At 39.8% G+C, this 20,419-nt stretch overlaps 1 protein-coding gene across 1 annotated transcript in view; it reads left to right on the forward strand.

Moving 5' to 3' along the window:
* LOC122361026 (tumor necrosis factor receptor superfamily member 11B-like) overlaps nt 1–14,536 on the forward strand; it is a 57,492-nt gene extending 42,956 nt beyond the window's left edge. The window contains exons 4-5 of the mRNA XM_043261957.1: nt 4,940–5,164; nt 12,510–14,536. Coding sequence (XP_043117892.1) covers nt 4,940–5,164; nt 12,510–12,901 — 617 coding nt within the window. The 3' untranslated portion in view covers nt 12,902–14,536. The remainder of the gene's footprint in view (nt 1–4,939; nt 5,165–12,509) is intronic.
* The last annotated feature ends 5,883 nt before the right edge of the window (nt 14,537–20,419 follow it).

A 20,419-nucleotide genomic window follows, 5' to 3' on the forward strand; every position in this document is an offset into this window, starting at 1 on the left:
CCACACCCTGGGTGCTGATGTCAATAATTCTAACTCACACACACACTGAAAACTAAAAAAAAAATAGCCCAGGATTTCTCTTCTCACATGCTTTTAGGTTCACTATTAAATGTATAAACACATATATCTATGACATGTACAAACCACAACCTATTCCCAATCAAAAACCAAATGTTTGTTTATGGTTGCAGAGAGAAATTAACATACTTTTAATCTCAAAAACTCCCCAAAATGCTACCTCAATCCAATCTAGATTTGTTCCCCGTTTTCCCCCCTTTGTCATGGAATTTTTCTTGGGAATAAGGATGACCAACAACACTTAACAATAATCAGCAATTTCATTGAAGAGTTGCAGACAGAAATACAGCACAGGAGATCGATCGACTATGTCTCTCCCCCTAACTTAATTCAGCTCCTCATTTAAACCCCAAAAAGTTACCTCCTCCTCTTTCCCTAGGCACTCACACATCTTATGCATCTCATTATCCCCTCATTTGCATGTTGCAAAAACACTTGTTGGCAGATGTAACTCAGCATAAAACTCAGACATAATGAGATATTGTTTTTTTCATTGTAGCTTAGGAGCTGCTTGTTGCTCTGCAAAATGTGTTAGACATAAAACTAAATTCACCTAAATCAGTCTGGTTCTGCGATCAGCTCTGTTTGTGCTGAGCTTTCTTCCTGAGCATAATGTTTACTCTTGCAGTTTAAACCTTACTTGTTAAACTAATTAAAGCAATAAACTCAAATAAATGACAGCAGTTAATAAATGTTCAACCACAGCCTATATTCCTAAATCCTTGCCAATGAGGAGAGGGTAAAAGTCCATTGGAGAGATGTACACAGGGTGTACCAGATTCATGGGGTTGATAGTCAAATGTATAGGAGCTATCTGTTGCTCTACTCAGCTCTGGGAGTCCGCTTGGTTCCTGCGAGCCTCTTCTGCTAGAAGCTTTATGGCGGTGGCCTCTTGCTCCAGGAGGGTGATGCTTCTGTCTCTCAGCCTTAACTGGATGATGAGGTTTTGGGCAAGGGCACCGATGAGCTTAGCCAGCTTTTGTGGTTGTGGCATTGCGTTGGATCATTTGCCATCAGCCGCCTAAAATTGTTGTCCAGCTGCTTGCGGCTCAGGTGTTGCAAGTCCCTGGCCGCCTCAGGCAGGATGGCTCCTGTCACTACATTTAACCAGGTGTCCAGCTGATCCCAGTGGGTTTCAGGGCTGGATGATAGAGACATGCTGGGGCAATGGGGTGGGGCAAGAGAGAAGGACAAAAAGGGGCCTAGGCGGGTCCCTATAAATTTAGTCGGCTTGAGAACAGTCAGTGATGCAACCTAAGCACCTATATATCCTGGTCGCGGTTTGTCTGGTTGGAAATTTGGTGTGTTTGTGTGGGCACAAAGAGCTGGTCTAAGTAATTGTGTTGATGCGTTAAACTTTAGTAACTTTCTTTCTAAAACTTCCCTGATGACTCATGCAGATGCAATCTCTTAAAGAAAACAAAATAAACAAATAAGGTTAAAAATTATAGCAAAACAAGAATAGAGAAATAGCAAGAAGAAATGAGGGTTGTTTTACTTGGCTCGGCTAGCTGGCAACACTAAGGTTATGACAGGGCCAACCTGCAGATGGCGCCATGGGGGTCACATATCTTAGGGGAGCGGTTGAGCTTAAAACAACAGAGTCAGCCTGTGCAGCTTGAGGTGACGGTGGCAGGGAAAGGGTTCTCACTTTCCTATCTGTCCTGGGCAGCTGTGTGGGCGTTTTGCATTATGTAAACAGACCTTAGCATGAAGTGAGGTCCTCTTGGTGGGTTCCGGTACAGCGGGTTCAGTTTTCTGGGCCCCTCCAGACATCCGACAGCAGACACCACAGATCACTCGCCCTACATGCCACTCAGGAGTCCACCACACAGTCACAACCCTCAGCACGCTTTAGCAGAACCAAGTGGTCTAACTGATTAGCAGGCACTGAGAAAGTTGGGTTTTTTGTCCAGTGTGCCACTCACACAGACAGCCCTCAGGCTTTTTTCCTGCAAGCAGTACTTCCTGGCGTTATGTACCCCAAAATTGCTGCAGTGCACAGGCCAGTTTTATCAGCCCACTATATAAGGTGTACCAGCGGCTGAAAAGTCTCCCTGTGTTTTGCCGTTCCCTGAATGCGGGGACAGAGGTATCTGGGGTCGTCCACAGCCGGTGCCGGACACGCCAAGATAACAGAATCCTCCCACTGGACACCACAGGAGAGAGTGCGGTCACTCCACTACTCAGGCCCCCTCTAGAGCTGGAGGGACTGCTAGCTATAAGGGAACGCCAAGCTGAATGAAAAGGGTAGAATTAGCAGCATTGCAGGAACTACAGAGGAAGACCAAATTTAAGAGTCTTGAAAACCTTAAAGGTTACAAACCAAAGGGGAGTTAATTAAAATTTAATATAACTATGTTATTGGGTGGAAAAGCCCTATAGGGAATAATAAGGGATTAAGCTTAAAGGTGAAAAACTTTAACCAAACTTATACTAATTTTTTCTGTTACAGTAATTATTATTTCTGAGCTGGGGAAATAAGTGAGATAATAATAATAATAATAATAATAATAATAATAATAAAAATAATAATAAAAGTGAAAATAATAATAATAAAGAAATAGCTTAATCCAAGAAGACAAACATAGGGAAAAGACAGAACCAAAGGTTCTCAAAGGAGGAAAAGACTGACTGAGAGTGCCCAGAGGGGGTGTGATAGAGCCACGCTAAGAGGGACAGGTTGTGGCAGTGTTTAGACACTTACAACACCCCACCTTCTGGTGTTTGTGAGGCGTAACAACGTGAATATTGCTTAAGTTTAATGGGAGAGTGCTCTCGCTTTAAACAAAGACTTAGATCAGTGGTTTTCAACCTGTGGGCCGCGGCCCCCCAGTGGGCCGCAACGGTATTGCAGGGGGGCCGCCAGTTATTATCAATAGAAATAATAATATTGCTAATGTACGTAAAAATGTGTAGTAATAATTAAATATCATAATTAATTAAATAACAAAAAATAATAATAAACTGTTACTATGCGTTCACTATTCCAGGTCGTTGATTGGTTTAAAAACAACCCGCCGATTTAGGCTATGTAACATATTTTTGCTGCATACATGCCAAAACAGATGTAAACATGGATAAATGGTTGACAACGGGATCGCTGAAAAGGGAAAATACTTCATCTACAAGTAAGAAGGACACAGAAAAGACTCAAAATAAACCTAAAAGAAGAAAATATAGCAGCGACACAAATAACAGGTTCATTTAAATTTTTTTGCAGTGGGCCGAGGAAACATATGTGTTTGGTTGTTTGGGCTGTGAGTTAAAAAAGGTTGGGAACCACTGACTTAGATAATCACTTCGCTGGGTTCACAAGAAACTGATATCACAGCGTTTGAATCAGTTTGATACAAATTCCAATCACATTGCTGGCTGAGGCAATCACTGAAATTTTATCTCGGCAGACCTTGAAAAATTGTGCAAGTCTCTCTATGCTGTGATGCGCGGCAGGATTGCTTCACTGCTCAGTTAAACACACTGTAAAACATAAAAACGACGAATGACATCCTTCCTGCTCAAGAGTAAATGATAAAGTTTTACATCAGGTAGCTATGATTTAACTCGGGAAATGGTTATTTGGCCAGTGAAAATATTGGAAGGTGCAATGTATCATTATATATATTTATTTGGTCGCATATATAAAGTGGGGAGGAACCTCGCTCCACCTACATTCTTTGCGCTAATGGATTGTTTCTTTGCTCCATATAGGGCGGTAACAAGTTACAGTTAAACAGTCATTGACGTTGTAGCTGAATTAGAAAACTCAGATTTCATCTAGGGGCTGCAATTTCTTGTGATGCTTACTGTAAGGAATTTTTCATCTTACAGGGTCACATAAATGTTGATTACTTAGCTCTCCAAGAGTTCAGCGATCCAATGAGAAGGAGCCAGTTTTGGACTTCCTCTCATTTGCATTTATATGACCGCCTGCACAAGCATGCTTCAGGAGTTGAAAATAGTTTTAGATGAGAAAAAGATAATGGTGGAATACGACACATTACAGTACTATACACTATCAAATAACAAGAGGAGCATTTACATATGAAACATGGCAGGGTTTTGAGTACCTTCACACATAGTTTCAGGAATGCAAACATAAGCAGGATACAATTGCTATGTTTGCCCTTGAGGTTAAGTGAGGTATAGTAGGATAAGAAAATTAACAATTTAATACAGAGTTGTACATTTTATACAGTTAAGGCCCTTCAGTCGTCTCTAAAGGACAGAAACTATGGTTTCCTTTGTTAGGACCATGAGTTTCTGGTTTGCTGGGGCAATGTGGCATTTCTCATTGCCCAACGGGCCCTTTGAAGTCAGGAAAAGTGAAATTCCTTCCACCATTTGGTGTGGTTTAATTTACACCTTTTCTCCTGTCAGGGATGTGGATTCGACAGGGTACAGGCAGACCAAATGGCGCCGTCTTGGCCTTTCCTAACTCGGCTGGTCCATTTAGTGCCCATTTAGCTGTCCATTCTGTTTGGCCCTCTGTGCTTTATGATTTCGGAGGGTTGACCTTTTGATCCAACCATACACTACATAAGTGTCAATCAAGCTTTAGGTGAATACCAATGCTGAATCTAGATTGCAGATCCCAGATACTCATTATACATGACATATCACAGATAGGATTGGGGTATTTATAGATGAATGTGAAAGCTACTTTCAGAATGTGGAAACATGTTACTTCCTGTATGAGGATATGAAAACCTAGGGGTTAGAATAGTATGAAGTTGCTGATACTCTAATATGTTTCATTGTGTTTCATTGTTTTATTTTTTCAAAATGTTATTTGTTTTGTGTTTTCTTCATGCTTCAATGTGTATAACCATGCCCACACCCCTCTTTTAATGTCTTCTAGACATTACATTATGTGAGGAAGCCATATTTCAATTCCTTGCATCACCTCCTTTGGCTTCTTTTCCTGTGGAGCGTCTTTCTGAGAGCCTTCCAGGACGCAAGGTGGACTGGAAGAGTGTTGACAGGCTGAAGAAAAGCTGCAGTCCTCAGCAGCAAGCACTACATCTGCTTCGTCTTTGGAGAGAACAAAATAAGGACCAAGACAAACTCATCAGCATCATCCAAGGTTATCATATCTGTGTGGCTTAGCTTTAACATACACTTTAAAAAGCATTGGCATGACTACAAGTGAGAAAGTCACCTCTAACAAGTAAGAAAAACCTGTAAACCACTTTTCCACAATACAAGACAAAAACTGCCTTTATTATCACTAATGTTTTTGTCTTGTATTGTGGAATAGGTTTTTTAAAGGATTTTTAAAACTGTAAGTAAACAGGTAAAAGAAACAACATCATCTCAAACATTGTACACACTCACAATGTAAGAAAGATTAAATAAAAATAAATAACTAAAACTAAAAGTTTAGTAACTAAAAGTTTAGTAACTAAAGGTATCATAGTAAAGCAATGCAAAAGTGTAATGTACAACTCAACCATCATACGAAACATTAGACATTGGTTTGACTGTTAATTTTTCTAAGCATCAGAGGAAAGATTCTCAGATACCAGAAAACTTTTCACTGGAGTAATACCTCAGATCAAGTCTTTCTATTTGTACAGTGTAACAGAAGTCATGTCCATGATCCAAATTTGAAAAGAGGAAGGTAAAAATGGCTTCCTGTTCTTTAATATACATCTCTTGGCCATGATCATACCCAGAGTGAGGGCCTGTTTTTGGAGGGCTATAGGTGTATTGAGAAAAACCAAAAATACTGTATCAAGACTTCAAATAATTCCTAATTTGTACATAATTTAAAAAACTGGAATGGGGCAGATCAAACATTTCTCTTAGTTGGCTAAATGATGCAAATCAACCCTCAACGTAAAGGTCCATACACTAAAAAATGTTTTATAGTGACTCTAAATCAAATTGTTTCCATCAGCCCAATTGAATTAATTGATTTTTAATTGTGGGAACAGTTGTCCCAACAGAAAATTGTGCAAGGCAGTGCATAAATATAAAGGTAACGAGTCAATAGAAAAGTTGAGTTGGGAGGTCTACATTTTTTTTTACAGTTTGATAATATAAACCCTTCACCTTCCAAACAAAATTCTGTAAGACCATGGGTATGAAAAAGATTGATTGTAGAAAACTGGTATATACCTCTAAAATGGAAAGGACCTTTCTTACTTAATTTAACTAATACTTGTAGGTAGCTGTAGGTTGTCTAACTTGGCTGCTAATACCGGCAGCCAGATCTGTCTCCATTTGCACCCATAAGGGAACATCTGGGGTCATGATGCCCAGTGCTCCCTTTTCCACAGACCTGTGCTTTTGTAAATTAATTTTAGATATCCAATATGTCGTTTCGTTTCCTGTCTGTCCGTCACTGAGTTATGTTGTGACAACTGACTGGGGTCTTGTTGGAACCCCGATAAGCTTTAATTAAGAGAAAACAGCAATAAAATTTGGCAAGTGGTTAACTAATCCTGAGATACCCTGCTCGGATCCCGAGCTGCTAGCCATGCTCGCCCTGGCTGCCCTGAATATCAGGATGGAGGTTTACATGCTGCCCAGACCTGAGCCCTCACAGTTGGACAATTGGTTCCTGGGGGCGGCCTGTGATAACAAATCACGGCCCACTCAGGTTCCTTTCTTTCCAGAAGTGCATGAGGAGTAGTCGAGGATGGCTCCATTCACAGCCAGAAGCCGCTCCTTTCTCAGAGGCTTGGCACCATGTGCCACCATCTAAATCAATCAGTACATCCAAGTTGGGTAGTGAACTTGTACCCCTCCACTACTAATGCTTGCACGGCTCGTCCTGTAGTGAGCATTTGCTCACACAGCACACAACAAGTCACGCAAAGATAAGACAGTGACACTAACAACCATGACACTTTTATTCAGTTTATATGTCCAATCATATCTAAAGGCAAGATTTTCCAATTCTCTATATTAATCTCTATATAAATGTTTACAGAGGCTAATAAGGGCTTCATTCCCCTTCAAGACCTATGATATCTGTATGACGTCTTATATATATGGCAAGGGGCTCTAATGCTAAAAGGGGACATCTCTGTTGCACAGAGGAGTGTAAAGGAACCTTAGGCGACCTATCTGTGTTCATTAAAACTGAAAACACTGGTCTAGCATATATTAACCTTACCCATGATATAAATGTATTTCCAAACCCAAACATCTTGTCAAAAGTGGCAAACAGAGAGATTCAATAGCAATACAAGAATGTTTTATTTACTGCTGGTGAGACACATCAGAGAAATTAAGTTCAAGGTTAAAATAGAGACAGACAGCATAGCGATGCAGGGACAACATGTGTTCAAAGGCGAAGTATTGCCAATGTACCCTGTCTTACAGAGGAATACTTTTGGACACAGAAAAACACTTAAGTAATTACTAGAGAGTTATCCATCCATCCATGCATCCATCCATCCATCCATTTACTGCAGCTTATCTGGGGCCGGGTGGGACCCAAAGCTCATGACCATAGGTGACAGTAGGAACGAAGATCGACCGGTAAATAGAGAGCTTCGCCTTGTGGCTCAGCTCCTTCTTCACCATGACAGACTGGTTCAGAGACCGCATTACTGCAGAAGCTGCACCGATCCGTCTGTCAATCTCTCATTCCATCCTCCTCTCACTTATCAACAAGACCCCAAGATACTGAAACTCCTCCACCTGAGGCAGGAACTCCCCACCAACCTGAAGGGGGCAAGCCACCCTTGTCCGACTGAGAACCATGGCTTCAGACGTAGAGGTGCTGATTCTTATCCCAGCCGCTTCACACTCAGCTGCAAAACCGCCCCAGTGCACACTGTAGGTCCTGGCAGATGCAGCCAACAGGACATTGTCTGCAAAAAGCAGAGACAATATCCTGTGGTCAGCAAACCAGACCCCCTTCAGCCCCAGGCTGAGCCTAGAAATCCTGTCCATAAAACTAATGAACAGGACCAGTGACAAAGGGCAATCCTGTTGGAGTCCAACATGCACTGGTTTTATTAAGTCTAACTTATTGCCGGTAATGCGAACCAAGCTCCTGCTCTTATCATACAGGGACCGGACAGGCCTTAGCAATAGGCCTCTTACCCCGTATTCCCAGAGCACCCCCCACAGGACACCGCGAGGAAACCGATCGAATGTCTTCTCCAAATCCAAAAAGCGCATGTAGACTGGTTGGGCAAACTCCCAGAAACCCTCCAGTATCCTGAAAAGGGTATAGAGTTGGTCCAGTGTTCCATGCCCAGGGCGAAAGCCGCATTGTTCCTCCTGAAGCTGAGGTTTGACTATTGTCCTCTCCAGTTCCCTGGCATAGACTTTCCCGGGGAGGCTGAGGAATGTGATGCCCCTATAGTTGGAGCATACCCTCCAGTCCCCCTCCTTAAAAAGAACCACCACCCCAGTCCAGAGGTACTGTCCCCCAAGCAATACTGCAAAGGCATGTCAGCCAAGACAGTCCCACAACACCCAGAGGTACTCTGAGCAGATCTTGTCCACCCCCGATGCTTTGCCACCGAGGAGCTTCTTAACTATCTTGGTGACCAGCCAGGGTGATGGTTTTGTCTCCACAACCAAACGTGCTACAGTCCTTTTGGCCCATTGGTACCTATCAGCTGCCTCAGGAGTCCCATGAGCCAACCAGGCCCGATAGGACTCCTTCTTCAGCTTGACGGCATCCCTTACTTCCCGCTGTCCACCACCGGGATCAGGGGTTGCCGCCACAACAAGCACCGGAGACTTTACGGCCACAGCTCCAGACGACTGTGCCAACAATGGAGGTAGAGAACATAGTCCACTCAGACTCAATGTCTCCAGCCTCCCTCGGGATCCGGTCAAAACTCTTTCGGAGGTGGGAGTTGAAGATCTCCCTGACAGGGGTCTCTGCCAGATGTTCCCAACAGACCCTCATGATGCGTTTAGGCCTGCCAAGTCTGTTTGGCTTCCTTACCCCGCCAACGTATTCAACTCACCACCAGGTGGTGATCAGTTGACAGCTCTGCCCCTCTCTTTACCCAAGTGTCCAAGACATGCGGCTGGAGATCAGATGATTCAACCAGAAAGTCGATCATCGACCTCTGCCTTAAGGTGTTCTGGTGACATGTGTACTGATGGACACCCTTATGCTTGAACATGGTGTTCGTTATGGACAGACTTTGCCTAGCACAGAAGTCCAACAACAGAACACTACTCTGGTTAAGATCGGAGGGGGCGTTCCTCCCAAACATGCCCTGCAGGTGTCACTAGCATCACCCACATGAGCATTGAAGTCCCCCAGTAGAATGATAGAGTCCCCGGTCAGAGCACTTTTCAGCACACTTTTCAGAGTCAAACCAACCCAAAGGCCCAGGGAGGTGACCCTCTTGTTTACTGGGGTAAACTGGGCTAAGTTGGGGGGCTATGAGCAAGCCCACACCAGCCCTCCACCTCTCACTGGTAGCCCTTCGTTATGGCCTACCAGTCCACAAGATTCTAAACCTGACCACCACCACACCAGGAAGCCAAGATCTTCTTTACCTCTTACACAGCTTCACAGGAAGTGAAGTGGTTAAAGAGTAGTTCCGCTGTTTTTGAATGCCACTGGCAAACTTTTGAGGGGAAAATTTAGAGAATTGATCCGTAATAACCAGGATACAGATATTACTATCAGAGGGGGGTGGATCAGTAATAAAATCTACTCATAGGTGTGCCCAGGTGATTCAACACAGGCAAAGGGAGAAGCTGGCCAAATGGTAGATGGCGTGGGCTCTTTGCCATGGTACAGTCTGGAAATCCCTGAATGAGCCTTCTCACATCCCTGTTGGTCCCTGGGTGGCCAGCGCCTAGAGGAGTGAACAGAGTGGATTAGTGGGGTGTGTTGGGAACATGGAACATACTGACACTTGGGAGGATTGTTGGGTGCAGGTTCAGGGGCAGTTAGAGGAGTGGTCCACTGGATAGGAGTGACAATCATCTCAGATAGAATGATGAGTTCTGGATCTTCATCACCCTCCATGGCATTGTGGATTCATTACAAGGCATCAGCCTTACCAGCCTTTCCTAGTACCAGGATAGTAGGTAATGAAGAAAATAAATCTGTTAAAGGAACCTCTTTGCATTACATAGGTATTGGAGATTTGTGTGGTCTGTTAACACAGTTAATGGATGAGCAGCTCCCTCCAACCAGTGGTACCACTCCTCTAATGCCAGCTTGAAGGCAAGAAGCTCTCTCTTTCAATTTTTGCAGTTAATTTCCTCCAAGAAAACGTTGGAGTTTCTTTATGGTGATGGATTCTGGCAAGTTGATGATAGCTTTCACTTTCCTCTTGTCCATCTGAATGCCAGAATTTGAACTAAGGTTTGCTGGAAGCTGCATTTCTCAGCTTTAAAGTTGGTTTTCCCCTCTGAACAATGATTTCCACAACGTAGTGGTAATGTTCGGCCATACTTTAGAAATATATGAGGATATCAGCGATGTAAACAATAACAAATTTGTGAAGGAAGTCCTGTAGCACCTTGTGCATGAAATCCTGTAATATGGAGGGGGTGTTGATGGAATATTCATAGCAGTCTTCTACTCGTCCCCCTCATGTATCTGGATGAGGTTTTACGTGCTGTGGAGGTCCAACTTGGTGTAGTATGATGCTCCACAAAGATGTTCCAGAACTGCTGTGACAAGGGGAAGAGGATACCGAAAATTAACAGTTTGTTAAGGATGTGGTTTAATGCAGGGCCTCAAGCCTCCATCCTTTTTTGCCACAAAGTAGAGACTGGAAGCAGCAGGGAAATTGGAAGGTTGGGTGTAACCTTGCTTGAGAGTCTCATCTATGTACTTCTGTTCAGGTAGATAAAGTGGGTAGATTTTTCCATGAGGGACTGGCTCACCTGGAATGAGGTTGATAGGCAAAGTCACATGGCCAGTGTGGTGGTAGTTGGAAAGCTTACTTTGGGCAGAACACGTCGCTAACAGGGAGGTATATCTACAAATCTTTTTTCTACCGGGCTCTCGAAAGTCGCAGAGTTCACTGGAAGTATCTTAGGAGAAGAATGTGGAGGAAATAGCTTTTTCTCAAAATAGCAAGCGAAACAGTCCTCACTTCAGAATCTCAACTGAACTTCAGGATAGAATAGTGCTTTCACCAACCACTGGAGCCCTTAGATGATTTCAGTGTTTGACCCCTCCAGAACCAGTAGATGGATTTCCTTGGAGTGAAGTTGTCTAATGGGTAGAGTAAGTGGTCCAACACTTACACATGAAGTTGCCTGCTGACCCGGAGTCAATGAGGTGAGATGCTGAAACGATATAGTAAGCAAAACTACAGTGGTGAGTGGTTCCATTTATGGGATAGCAGGTTGGATGACACTCACCAAAGGCCATGGAGGGCCAATGGGGCATTCCTGGATCATATACCCTTTGAACACCACAGTACAAACAGAGACCCCGAGTCATCCTTCTCTGCCACTCAGCATGTGGACACGCTGCAAACATGGTAACATCTTGTATGACAGGATGATTCGCTTTTTCGAAGTGATAGATTTATTACGTAACAAGTTCCAAAAATAATACTATAATAATGACCCTGACATTAAGCCTGTCAACATCTCATCTAACAAAACCTGAATTGGGACAACATAATTCAATAATCAACTGCACCTGTCAGAAGTGTCAACAGTTTAATTATAGAAAAAAGGGAAATAAAAAAAATTTAATAAAAAAAGTGTACAAGTAAACAAAAGAAAATAGTAATATAAATAGCAAAAAAAAGTCTGATACAACAAGAACAACAACCCACAACATTCCCCAGGCTCCTTTGTGTCTTCCCAAAAGTTAACACAATTAACACAAAGTTAATTGTTCCATCCAAAAAGGAGAAACAAAAAACATGTCTCCAAGATCAAGAACCCTCCCAGAGGTCTCAAATATGTAAACACAAAAGTCTAGGTCAGGGGTAGAAGAATAAAATAATTCAAACTGTTATCAAGTCTGATTGGGGTGTACGTTGATGACTTATGATTGAATAAGCAACCTATCTGGGTATTGCAGAGTAAACCTGATTCCTTTTTTGCGTAGGTTTTTCTCAGGTTTTTTCTTGTTTTTCTCAGCCTTGTCAGATATTGTTTTAGCATTAGCTCCAGTGACTTGATTATCAGCTCTTTTAACTTTATTAGAGGCACTCAGCTTTGGCATTATTTGGTCTTATTAAGAGTTAAAGCTTATTGAAATCAATAGACACACTTTAAAAGCAAAAAATCAATCATTATCACAAACCAAACATATGTATATTCAACCTAACCTTTAGTCAAATATGGACTAACCAAAAAATGTTTTAATAAAAAAGTTAAAAATAACCCTATGTAACCCTACTGTCCATATTTGACATAAAGTTGGGATATATGTCAACAATATAAGTATATGTCAACAGTATTATTTTAATTGATATTGAATATTAATACAAGCACAATGTCCAATGTACTTCTAGGTGTGAATCACTGTGAAAGGAAGGTATCTCGCTGTGCCAGTGTAATCAAACTTACTCTGGAAGATTTGTTGAACTTGATGGAGAGTTTACCTGGGGAGAAAGTAAATGAGAAGGATGTCCGAGCCCTGGTCCAGTCCTGTCCTTCACAACGTTACATCTTGCAGCTCCTGCACTTATGGAAGATTCAGAATGGAGGTCAGGACCTAGCCAAAGCTTTATCTTACAGTCTCCGCAAACTACATTTGAAAGGTGCTCGTCTACCTCTTCTCAAAATTCTGAAGAGGATCGGCCGGATTATAAATGCATCAACCATATACCATATGTATGAGAAGATGATTGTTAACATGATTCAGGACAATACATGTATCAAAACCAAACTGTACAATACCTAAAAATACTATTTTAACAAGTTATTTAAATGAAGAGAAGTTGTATATTTTGACAATTGTAGGCTAAAAAGGGGAAGTATTAAGTACCAGAGTTTTGTGTGGAGTTTTATGTACATCTTTTTGCTTGTGGCCTGTTAAAGTACATTGGACTGAAAATAAGAAATGGATTCCAGAATGAAAAGCAAAGTTCTACAGGAAATTGAACTTTAATTTAGAATATTGCTTGACCTGCCAAATCCCTTAAAATAAATATATATGCTTAAATTAAATAAATTGTAAATAAATGTATAATACAGTAGAGAGCAGTTAACTGTGGTTATATGTTGTCATATATTGTTTTGTGTATAACACACACACACATATGCATATATATACAACTACAAATAATAACTTAACTTCTAGTTTATCATTTGGAATCAGAAGTGGCTTATATGATATATGCCTCTAGATTATCCTTATTTTACCAAAATGAAATCTTATCATGACTTGATTTTTAATTATTTAATTAGGACAGAAAGGTCAGACTTTGCTAAGACAAAAGTCTGCTGAATCTAACCTCAAACCATGATTTTTCCTCCACCGAACTTAGCTGTTTTCTATGGGAATCTTGGATCCATGCGGGTTCCAATAGGTCTTCTGCAGTATTTGCAATGATTTTGGTGCAGTTTAATGGATGATTCATCAACCTTCTGCCACTTTTCCCCAGTCCTTCCTGGAAGCTCTGGGTCTTGGCAAATGCAACACGATTTTTTAGTTGTTTTCTGTTCAATGCTAGATTCTGATCACTAATTTGGTCATTGAGACCACTGCATGAAAGAATTTGACAAACTGTTCTTGTGGATACAGGGGTTTCTGGTGACCAATTGTTATCTAATTGTTATTGCTCTGCTGCAGTTGAAAAAGGGCTGGCCATAGACTGTTGAACCTGCTGTCAGAGGTCAGGATGCATTTCAAATGAAGGTTAGGTGTGCTGGGGTTCTTCTTTTAAACACTTGGGAATGTGTTAATTACAGGTGACGCTGTAATCTGTGATTGGTTGAATCCTTTAAAGATGTGACAAGACTTTTGTCAAAGCAAAGTCTGACCTTTCTGTCCTAATTAAATAATTAAAAATCAAGGTATGATAAGATTTTATTGTGGTAAAAAAAAGTGTAATCTAGAGGCCTTTGCCTTTCATATACGTCACTTCTGATTCCAAATGATTAAGAAGTCAAGTTATTTTTTGTTGTTCCTATGACTTGGACAGGCGATAAGAATTTTTGTCAGGGTGTGTATATCATTTGTTTTTTATTTAATTTAAGGAGTTAAGTGTAATTGTGACTGTTTTCAGTTAATATTGATGTTTATCACCACATATTTTTAAAAAGTATTCTCAAACTGATCAGGTCTGTCATAATGTAAGGAAACATTTTTATTCACCTTGTTGTGTTTTAAATATGGATACTATGAAGACTATTTGTCCATACAGGGCATTATAATTAGCTAATGAAAATGTACAGTTCTCTTGTCACTTAATGTAGTATAAGAATATTGTAATCAAGGGAGCTAATAACATAATCACAATTTAATCTCTCATACATAAGCAAGATGTGCTTAATCTTTGATGCCAATTTCTCATTCAAATACTTAAAAAAATGTTTTTACTGCCAGTGCAAATTTGCTTGTTTTTTCTTTAAAAAATAATTTCTCATATCAATCACATATTGCTTTTGTACGTTGTTTGACATTATTTCACTATTCTGTTCGTATTTTATTAATGGAGATGTAAAGGTTTCATACAAAAAAATTAATTAAATTAAAAAGACAAAACTGGGAAAATAACAATCCAATAAGCATCAAGTATAAACAAACCCAACTGGAGGAAACCGAAAGCATAGAGAAAGAATATGGTGTACAGTTCAAAGGAGCTTGTTTCTGTTTTATAGTTTACATCTTCATTTTTCAAAATCCTTTGTAAATCAAAGATAAGACTGTGTCCAGGAGTTCTCATTTTAGATGAGTGATGAGATATGAATAGAATATTTATGTCAGATATTTACAAGTAGTATTAACATCATAGTTAATTTAAAGGAAAATATCAAAGTGGAACATGTGAGACCTAATGATAGATCACTAATTCATAAAGATTAATTAATTAATTGCGTACCGATATGGTTGACACCCGAGAATAGAAAAAAGCCTGGGATGAAACCGTGCATCATTTTGCTGAAAATTTTGCTTAATTTGTGCCGAAACAAGTTGGATCCAGATCTGTGGCACCTCCGAAATCCAATCCAGCACCTCATTTTGGTGGATCGTCATCCTCACTCGCCAGTGAAAGACGTTCATGTTGATAGCATACATATTGCAACACTTACAGGCCTACATTTTAAATCCCAAACAAAAAAAAAATAACCCAATGTAGGACCTCTGTGAACAAACACACAAGCTACAAAAAGAACCACTTTTCAGAGAAATCCCTTGTGTCTCTTTTTAGAACTGTTACCAAGCCATAAAACTGATCAAGCACCCATCGTGGTGCCTTGCTTTCTGGAGAGCACCTCTATGGCTGTGATGATGATCCAATCAGAAGAGGAGAACCCAACAGCTATGTCAAAAGAAATGCTTGATGGTTTTCTGGTGTGCACCCCCTGCTCACACCCATGCGTGAAACACAACATGATTTGCATAGACTTCCCTCATTTGGATAAACCCAGAGCCGGAAAGCGTTTTAACACAACTCAGTCAACTGATCTGGAATTGGCAATAATCAGAGATGCCAAGGTAAAGGTGTGACCCCTCTCAGCATGAATCAGCAGATAAATAAACACAAGCATGTAATTTACAAGCTTGAGTGGATATCGCAAAAATCTCCAGACCCCAGTGGGAATCCTTTTGACCTTTCTATAATCCTCTTGTATGTTTTGAGGCGTCCATGAAAACTGCCATTTTAATCTATGCATAGTCATGTGATAGATAGCAGTTGAAAGATATATATTAATAGATGTTTGGTGGATGAGGATGAGAACACATCCTATACCCCCTCATTGATTGGACAAGCACCCCTCGGGGCAAGTCCAAATTTAGCTGTTTAAAATGTAAGGGTCCCCCTTTTCCTGCAGAACGGAATCCAGAGGCCCTGGTCAAAGGTCAATGCGTGTTCGGTCTTTTCTTTGCGTCTCATTAAAAATCACTAATATTTATTAATCTTTTGTATTTCCAATTATAGTACTGACCTTATACATAAATTTATCTGACTCCAATCCTTCGTGATTTTAGTTATATTTATTATAATGTAACTGCTGATCCCTCTAGTTGTGATTAAATTTGGATCATTAATTAACTATAATATTTCCTAGTTTCGACTTATCGTTCGTTAGTCTGGGTCGCTTAGAGACCTTGTTTGGCCAGAACAGACTCACGACACATCTGGGCTAGTCCAGGTCTTAGTCAGAGGCTACCCCGTAGATCGCTTACCTTAATGCAGCCATCTCCTCGATAGACTCAAAAAGAGTAATTTTTTATGCGTTCCCTAAGTAATAGCATGCTAAGCCAGTTTGGTGGCCAGAAGTCAAGATCTCAAGACGGCTCCATCCATCGATCGTTGATCTGACTCACCCTAGCACACGAACAATGCGGAAAACCTCAGAAGTCACTAACCTACTAGAAAAGTTCTTTCAGACAATATTATAAGTTAACCAAGATTGACGTTTATTTTGCCAGGCAAGAACAGTTTCCAAATTGGTATAATTGATAAACATTTGCACAACTGATCAGCAGTACAAAAATAACACAAAACAAAATATAACAAACTTAAAAGGTCAGTATACCTGGTATTTAAAAAGTACATAGTGTAGTGTATCAGGACACAGACCACACTACGGGCCGATCTGGCTACAGAATCGCGCCTTGTTGTGTTTTGTCACTTTCCTTATATACTCAGACCAGACAAAGAGATACCAAATGTAGTTATAAAAACCTTTTGGTGTTTAGGTTCCCGTGCTCCAGTGTCACACCTGGCTGGAACACTTTCAGAGACCCAAAAGGAGGGCACACCTCCTTCTCAACAGAACACAGTTCTACCAAGTTCTTAATCTTTTCGATAATATAAGTGATTACTGTGAAATTGTGACCAATTTACCAATCGCACTGAGACCTTTCAAATGAGACCAAACATGAGAGTTAAGAACAATAGGTTCATAAGACACATATAATATATAATACATAATGCCTTATTCCTAATGCACTTTACACCAAGTCTTTTGGACAGAAGGTGTCATATAAATACAAAGGGGTGGGGGGGGGGGGTGGTTTACTCTCTTTTTGAAGTCCTTTTGTTCCTTTGAATATCCCTTCTCAGATTAGTCTTACTGCATTTACAGGTTTTGATTCACCTCTTACATATACACACACACATATATATATATATATATATATATATATATATATATATATATATATATATATATATATACCATCATTACTACATTCACATGATCCTTCAGAAATCGTTCTAATCATTCATAAATATTATTATTATGGTATTATTATTATTATTATTATTATTATTACACTTGGAGTAGGACTGGTAATGAAGTAATAGTGGTATAAATTGTTTTTATAAATGTGCTTTCGAAAATAAAGCCGATGTGCATCTTAAGACAAAACAAAGGCACTGATACATTATAAAACTGTGCAACTGTTCTCCACTTCAGCAATAATCTCAAATTCACTGGTCTCTTGATGCTCCTGTTCTCTGCCAGAAAGAATGCCCACTGCTCTGCTGCTGCTTTCAGAATGTGAATGATGTTGCTGCTACCTAATTTGCTGCTGCTTTTAAGAATGGGCTTCGATGTGCTAAAATGGTGTTTTAGTGTTTCTGAGCAAATAAACTCAAAACAATCCCAGAAGTGCTTGAAAAGTTGTTTCTCAGCGAGAGAAAGCTTTTTCATGTAGTTTCCTAGCAGAAAGAGCCTTTTCAGTGTGTTTCTGGTTTTGGACACAAAGGTCATTTCAGAGCTCAAAAAGCACAATTTGCTCAGATCTTGACTTTATATGAGCAGGAATGCTGTTTTACTGCTCTCGGACACAAAAAGTCATATTAGAGCTCAGGGTTTAAAGTATTAGGGTTAGGGTTAGGGTTAGGGTCAGGTTTAGGGTTAGGGTTAGGGTTAGGGTTAGGGTTAGGTTTAGGTTTAGGGTTAGGGTTAGGGTTGGGCTAGGCTTAGGGTTATGTCTAAGGTTAGGGTAAGGGTTAGGGTTGTGAATGGCATCTAGAATGGCATCTACGCTAATATTAGTCCTGTCTCTTTCTCAATCTGTTTTCACAGTTTGTATCCAGACTAGATGGTGGATCAGCACCCAGAGATTATGTTCATCAGAGACCAGAACACCTAGATGCGCCCCGTGGACCAATCACCAGATCATGACGCACACACACACACAAACACACACACATACACACACACACTAAGTCATTTACATCTGACACAGTTGCGTTTAAAATTGAACTGGAAGTTAAGTGCTGGGCATCCGGTCAGAGGAGAACTGACCCCAACTGAGTCTGGTTTCTCCCAAGGTTTTTTTTTTCTCCATTATGTATGCATGGGGTTTTGTTTCCTTGCCGCTGTCACCTCTGGCTTACTTGGTTGGGGACACTTAACTTCTAGTGATTTAACGTCGAACTGATTACAGAGACCGTCTCTGCATTTAATAACAAATTGTTCACTCTGGTCATTATACATCCCTGTCATTGTACTCTTCTACATTATACTGTACAGTACTTTGATGCAACCTGTGTTGTTAAAAGCGCTATATAAATAAAAATGATTGATTGATTGATTGATATGCTTGACTCTCTTCGTCTACATACCAATGTTTGAGTCTTAACCATGGTAAATGTTGGTCATGTGACAACATTAATATGACATGGTATGCAGTAATTCAAATGATAATTACAATATATAATCTGAATGCATTTCATTTTAATAAACCATAAAATCAGTGTATGTCTGATACTGGTCTTCTATGTTTCTTCTTATGCTTGACTCTCCCCATCTACATGCCACTGTTTGAGTCTGTTCTGTGGTAAATGTGGGCCATGTGACAATATTAATAGAACAAGGTATGGTCAATTATTTAAATGATAATTAAAATATAAAATCTCAATGCATTTAATTGGAATAATCTATAAAATCAATGTATTTGATACTGGTCTTCTATGTTTCTTCTTATGCTTGACTCTCCTCATCCACATGCCACTGTTTGAGTCTTTACCATGGTAAATGCCGGTCATGTGACAGCATTAATATAACAAGATATGGTCAGTAATACAAATAATAATAAAAATATAAAATCTGAATGTGTTTCTTTTGAATACAGTGTACAATCAATGTATTTATGATACTGTTTTTTATGGTGCTATCTATGCTTGACTCTGTTGATGACCATTTAATCAGGGATGTTTGTTTTGGACTATGTGCTTGTGCTTTGTACTGTTTTGGAAGTCTTTGACAGAGTTGAACAACAATTTATCTATGTGTAGCATTATAATGATGTAAAATGGACGCACTGAGCTGCAGCCGTGTTCATTTGAACCTAAACATTCTATTACTATTATGATGTCATGCAGTGGAACACAGTATAGTGTTGAAGTCTTTAGTTCTTGAGTCTTCTCATGAAGGCACATCTATTAAGAAATGGAAAACAACCCTGAACTTGCCTTTAAATTAAATACAGAAACTAATTTTTCAAATGTGTTTCATTGGAATACACCATAAAATGTATGACAATGTATTTCTGATATTGGTCTTCTATGTTTCTTCTTATGCTTGACTCTCCTCATCTACATGTTACTGTTTGAGTCTTTACCATGGTAACGTAATTGTGGGTCACGTGCCAACATTTAATTAACAAGGTACGTACAATAAGTTAAGTATTCGTTGTAAAATGAAACTAGAATCTGAATGCAGTTAATTGGAATAAACCATAAAATCAATGTATTTCTGATACTGGTCTTCTTTGTTTGCTTTCTATGCTTGACTCTCTTCGTCTACATACCAATGTTTGAGTCTTAACCATGGTAAATGTTGGTCAGGTGACAACATTAATATGACAAGGTATGCAGTAATTCAAATAATAATTAAAATATATAATCTGAATGCATTTAATTGGAATAATCCATAAAATCAATGTATTTCTGATATTGGTCTTCTGTGTTTCTTCTTATTCTTGACTGTCTTCATCTACATGCCACTGTTTGAGTCTTTACCATGGTAACGTAATTGTGGGTCACGTGCCAACATTTAATTAACAAGGTACGTACAATAAATTAAGTATTCGTTGTAAAATGAAACTAGAATGTGTTTTGTTTTAATAAACCATAAAATCTATGTATTTCTGATACTGGTCTTCTGTGTTTCTTCTTATTCTTGACTGTCTTCATCTACATGCCACTGTTTGAGTCTTAACCATGGTAAATGTTGGTCATGTGACAACATTTATATGACAAGGTATGCAGTAATTCAAGTGATAATTACAATG

Source organism: Puntigrus tetrazona, chromosome 16 (assembly GCF_018831695.1).
Source record: "Puntigrus tetrazona isolate hp1 chromosome 16, ASM1883169v1, whole genome shotgun sequence".
Taxonomy (NCBI): Eukaryota; Metazoa; Chordata; class Actinopteri; order Cypriniformes; family Cyprinidae; genus Puntigrus; species Puntigrus tetrazona.